Source organism: Buceros rhinoceros, unplaced genomic scaffold (genome assembly GCF_000710305.1).
Source record: "Buceros rhinoceros silvestris isolate BGI_N320 unplaced genomic scaffold, ASM71030v1 scaffold2222, whole genome shotgun sequence".
Lineage (NCBI taxonomy): Eukaryota > Metazoa > Chordata > Aves > Bucerotiformes > Bucerotidae > Buceros > Buceros rhinoceros.
The window spans coordinates 47,268-52,985 of record NW_010398168.1 but is presented as its reverse complement, the minus strand read 5'-3'; the positions used below and the strand labels follow the sequence as shown (position 1 = coordinate 52,985).

The 5,718-nt window shown below is 47.1% G+C and overlaps 1 protein-coding gene across 1 annotated transcript in view; it reads left to right on the top strand.

Annotated features, from left to right (window-relative positions):
* The first annotated feature begins 342 nt into the window (after positions 1–342).
* CABYR (calcium binding tyrosine-(Y)-phosphorylation regulated) overlaps positions 343–5,718 on the top strand; it is a 7,175-nt gene continuing 1,799 nt past the window's right edge. Inside the window, exons 1-3 of the mRNA XM_010130976.1 lie at positions 343–490; positions 576–629; positions 4,448–4,729. Of these exons, the coding sequence (XP_010129278.1) occupies positions 343–490; positions 576–629; positions 4,448–4,729 (484 nt within the window). The remainder of the gene's footprint in view (positions 491–575; positions 630–4,447; positions 4,730–5,718) is intronic.

Below are 5,718 nucleotides of genomic sequence, written 5' to 3'. Positions count from 1 at the left end.
TAAATAAGACTGGCTTGTCAGAGGGTGCTTTGGTGGGGGCTTATCTTTATAAAATGGGAATTCAGGGCACGGGTTTTAATTCACATAGTGGTTTCCTCAGTGGCTGGGTCCCCCTGACTGTGCCTTCTGCTGCCTAAAGGTGCAGAGGATGAGTAAAGAATTTGCTCACTGCAAAATCCCCCTTTAAGGGAAAGGGTGGGGAGGGTTCTTGGTGACATGGCAAGGGATGAGAGGCTGCGATCCTGCCATCAGTCTTGGACACTTCACTCTGGGGTGGGGTAGATGTTCAGCTGAGGTGTTTATACAGATGGGAAACCTGTAATCCAACCAGAGTGGGTGAAGATGCAGTCTTCAGAGATCAGGCTGATTGTTCCACGTGGCCTCAAGGTCCTGCTTGAGGGGGTGAGCCGGGCTGTCGTAGAAAACAACCCAGATGACATCGCTCAGTATTTTGCTCTCTATTTCCAAGAGCTTGTCGCCTTTCGAAAAGGTTTGTTCCACAAAGTGCTTGATCTGAAGAGCTGAGCTATCTGAGTGCTGTCCTGCTCCAGCTTAATTTCTGTTTCTTTTTCCAGGGCATCCAAACCTGGACCTTACAGAACTAGTTGAAAAGTTCGAGACCAGTAGTGGTAAGATTGTTGTTTGTTCTTTTAAGATATTTTAAGACAATGTTAAGATACTTTAAGATATCTTAACCAACCTGAACAAGTAATTTTCATGTATTATGGGATGCATCCCATCTATATCGTCATGTGAAACAGGTACATAGGCTCTGGGCTATTGAAAAGGCAGGCTTTTTCACAAAGCACTTGATTCTATTTAATGTGGGAAGAATTAGTCTCCTGGGATGATGTATTTTCTCCTTTAGTATAACCTGGATGCCTTCGGTCATTTTAATTTTAAGATAGTGCAGTGTGATTTATCACACTTTACACTTACCTATTTGCAAATATATTTTATCTGTTTATAAAAAGATTATTTAGTTCTGCAGGATGCTGATTCCTGTGGGAGGTGCTGGGAGCTTTCAGCTGCTCCCTGAGTTTGGCTGTAAGGGCTGGAATTCATGGTGCCACCTGAGGGTTGTGTGGGGTCAGTGACATGGGTGCGTTGTCTATCCCCCAGCATGTTTGTATCTGCCCCAGTGGTTTAAGTCTCCATTGTCTGGTTACCATAGATGTCAGCAGCCACAAATATCCCCTTTATTCAAAACGGCCACCCTCTGGGTTCCAAGTAATCCTGGAACCAGCCATTACTTGAGACAGCATTGTTCTGTAGATGGAGAGCTATAAACTAAGGTAACAGCAGCAATAAAGAGAAGCCACCCCAGCTATGAACAGAAAGTACCTACTACCTCATTTCTAGCTTAGGATCTCCTCTAAAAAGCTCACCCACATCAGCCCTTGAAGCAGCTTTCATTCTTGTAAAAATGACTGGTGGATGTTGCAGTGCTAACTTAAAAGTATTGTCAAAGGCTGAATTTTGGTGCATTTCCAAATGTTGCATTAGTGATACCATGCAGCAATTTAGTTCCAAACACCTGCCATGGGCAGGGATACTTTGCAATAGACCAGGTTGCCCAAAGCCCCATCCAACCTGATCTTGAATACTTCTAGGGATGGGGCAGCCACAGCTTTTCTGGGCAACCTGTTCCACTGTCTGACCACCCTCATTGTAAAAAACTCCTGATCGCTTATCTAAATCCACCCCTCTTTCAGTTTAAAACTGTTGCCCCCTGACCTGTTAATGCAGGTCTTTCTTTCTTTAAAAAAAGTCTTTTTCCGTCTGCCTTAAAGCCCCCTTTAAGTACTGAAAAGCCACAGTAAGATCTCCCTGGAGCCTTCTCTTCTCCGGGCTGAACAATCCCAACTCTCTTAACCTGTCTAATATGAGAGGTGTTCCCATGCTCTCATCATCTTTGTGGCTCTCCTCTGGACCCACTCCAGCAGGCCCATGTTTTTCCTCTGCTGGGGACTCCAGAGCTGGACACAGTGCTGCAGGTAGGGGTCTCACGAGTCAAGGGGCAGAATCACCTCTCTCGACCTGCTGGCCGCACCACTTTTAATGCAGCCCAGGATACAGTTGGTCTTCTGGCTGCGAGTGCACAGTGCTGGGTCATGTCCAGCCTTTCATCCACCAGTAACCCCAAGTCATTTTCCATAGGGCTGCTCTCAGTCAGTTCCTCCTGCAGCCTGTTTTGATACTGGGAATTGCCCCTACCCATGTGCAGGACCTTGCACTTGGCCTTGTTGAGCTCCATGGCATTTGTATAGGCCCGTTCCTCAGGCTTGTCCAGGTCCCTCTGGATGGCATCCTGTCCCTCTAGTGAATCAAGTGCAGCACTCAGCTTGGTGTCATCTGCAGACTTGCTGAGGGTCCAACTCTGTGTCACTGATGGAGATACTAAGTAGTATTGGTGCCAGTGTGGACCCTTGAGGGATGCCACTCATTACTGGTCTCCACTTAGCCATTGAGCAGTTGACTCTAAATCTTTGGATGCATCCAGTCAGCCAGTTCAACCCCAAGTCATTTTCCATAGGGCTGCTCTCAGTCAGTTCCTCCTGCAGCCTGTTTTGATACTGGGAATTGCCCCTACCCATGTGCAGGACCTTGCACTTGGCCTTGTTGAGCTCCATGGCATTTGTATAGGCCCGTTCCTCAGGCTTGTCCAGGTCCCTCTGGATGGCATCCTGTCCCTCTAGTGAATCAAGTGCAGCACTCAGCTTGGTGTCATCTGCAGACTTGCTGAGGGTCCAACTCTGTGTCACTGATGGAGATACTAAGTAGTATTGGTGCCAGTGTGGACCCTTGAGGGATGCCACTCATTACTGGTCTCCACTTAGCCATTGAGCAGTTGACTCTAAATCTTTGGATGCATCCAGTCAGCCAGTTCAATATTCACTGAGTGGTCCATCCATCAAATCCATCTCTCTCCAGTTGTGGCCAGAATCTTGTGGGGGACTGTGTCAGAGGCCTTACAGAAGTTCAGGTAGATAGCATCTGTAGCTCTTCCTGTTTCCACTGATGCTGTCACTCCATCATAGGTGGCTGCTAGACTAGTCAGTCACAATTTGCCCTTGATGAAGTCATGCTGGCTGTCTCTAATCACCTGTCTTCCGTATGTTTTGATTCGTCTCCCAAGATGATGTGTATGATGATCTTACCAGGCACAGAGGTGATGTTGTTCCCAGAGTCCTCCCCATCACCTTTTTTTAAAAACTGGTGCAATATTCCCTTTTCCACAGTCACTGGGGACTTTGCCTGAATGCCGTGACTTTTCGAGTATGATGGAGAAGTTTTCTGGCTGAATGCTTGTCAGTGGTTTGCTTGTGTGCTGCGTGTTCACCAAGCTCCAATACAGATTCCACTTGTACCTCTTAGTGTGTTACCCATCCCCTGCTATGTGGTCACATGACCGTGTTATGAAAGAGGATGATCACAAAGGAATTCCTTAGCAAGCTTGAGCAAGGTTTGCTCTGGAATCTCCCACGTGCGGTGCCACCATGGGGTTTGGGACTGGCTGAGCACCAGTAGGTAGCTCGCTGGTTTGTGTAGCTGCCAGGGGAGCCTTTCCTGTGGCATCGTCCGGTACTGACACTGGATTCATGGATAGCGAATCCAGTCAGAGTAATGTTTTTCCAGAGGAAGATTTAGCTCTGCCATCCTTTGAGATACGTTCCGCTCTTAATTTCTGATCTCATCCAGTCATGACTTCAGAAAACAGCTCAGTGCTGTGATGGTCTGTTAAAGACTCACCTCCTGCTGCTGTGCTGGTTTGACATGTTGACCAACACTGGCTAATGATGATAGGAATCAGACCTCTTGGTTTGTTCTCTTTTTCCAGTGTTGAGGGGTTTAACTGTGTGATGGAACACTATTTTGATCCCGCGAGTGCTCTTGTGTTCCTCCCTTGAAAACTAATCTAGCCGCCCTTTTTCATTCTGTATCTGTCTAGAACTTGTTCATGTCTTACCCTGTTCTTCACTTGGATACTTACCAGTTCAACTACTCAAGATTCTCAAGGAAGCTACAGTGTCACCATCTATGCATCTAAAATAACTTGTATGGATCCAAAGGGTTCTGAGGTGTTGCAGAGAGGAGCCATGGTCCTCTAGCTGGCTTATTGTATGTCCTTCATGTAAAAGGCTTAATCTTTTCACCCTGAAGTGTAGCAGTGTTTCTGGGCAGTAGGTGAGAATGGGGCCATTGCTGCAGGATCAGGCTTGCTAGGTTTTGAAGGGGTACCACTGCTCTGAATTTTCTTTCCGTTTATTGATAGGCAAGCAGCAAACCCCCCTCCTTAAATTATTCCATCTCTGCTACCTGGGAAGCCTCATAAACGTGCTCTAGAGCATTTAATTGGCTTGGTGCTGAAAAGACTCTTTAATTTTATATGAGTGGGAACAGTTGCTCATGTATTGCCATTATGTGCTTCTTTCTTACCTTGCAGAAAACGGGAGTGAGGGACTGGAAGATGAGACATCAGAGTTCAGAGATACTGCTTTTTCTGGGGAGCCCAGGCAAAGGGACAAGTGTACTGACACAGAGGAAGACCAGCTCCTTCAAGAACCTGATATTCAATATAGTTCCAAAGAAACTCAACACCCATCAGTTGCCAGTTCAATTGCAGAAAGCCAGTCCTTCCGTGGATCTGATGGATCTTCATCCCCTGAGGGACCTGAACTGGCATATGTCCCTGCTGAGCCTGCAGAGCTTGCTGCCCATGTGCTAGGTAACAGTGATTCTTTTTATTCTCTAAGGGACGTGGCAACCAGTGTGCAGACTCTTCATGAAGACTCCCAGATCTCAGAGACTGAATTTGTAACAGTAGAAGGTGATGCTGAAGATGATTCTGCCACCCCAGCCGCTGAGACTTCTGCAGAGTCTGTTAGGTCACAACCGGGAGCGTGGAGTCAGTCCTCCATAGCTGGAGAACTATGGCCCTCAGACAGCCAGGCTGATGTCTCAACAAATTATGTCAATCAAGCTTCCGAGGTCCCCTTGTGGGAAGAACCACCACCATCACCTGCTCCTAAAGGTCCACTGCAGGCTGTGCCTTCCTGCAACACAGCTGAGGTTACATCAGCCACTGAGTCTTGGCATGATGACGTGATTACGGATGCAGAGGTTCCATCTTACATAGAGCAGTTTCCGCAGAAAATAATCATTCCCTTTGTGGACCAAACAGCTTATCTGTTAACGATTGAGCAGCAGTTAAATGCGGGCCAGGGCTGGAGTGTTACAACCTTAGGTGGATCTGCTGGTGATTTAGTGCACCATCCTGACAGAACAGAATCATCTACAGCACAGGTGGCATCCGCTGAGCAAGTTTGTCTTGTCAGGTAAGAAAGTTTGGGTCTTTGTGTAGTCTTCCTGATCCAGAATTCAGCTCTTCAGCTTCATGAGTGGTCATTAGATGGAAAAGCACCTTTGTCAGTGCAACGCAGGGTAGAGACGACTTCTAAGAAACGTCTGTGCCAATGCTGTCTGCTTGGCCCCAGTGCGAACGTGTTACATCTCACTGCTGTCTGTTGCAAGTGATGTGGCAAGCTCTAGGCAGGACTCCTGTGGGCAAATACACACCTAAGAGTGATGGGAAGGTGCCCAGTGCTGGCAAAAGGTCTTGCTCAAAACAAGCCGTATTTTCTGAAGCAGTTGTTAAGAGACCTGTAGATGTAATACATGTGTCCTGGGGCTGAAGAGCCCTAGTTTTGATTCTCT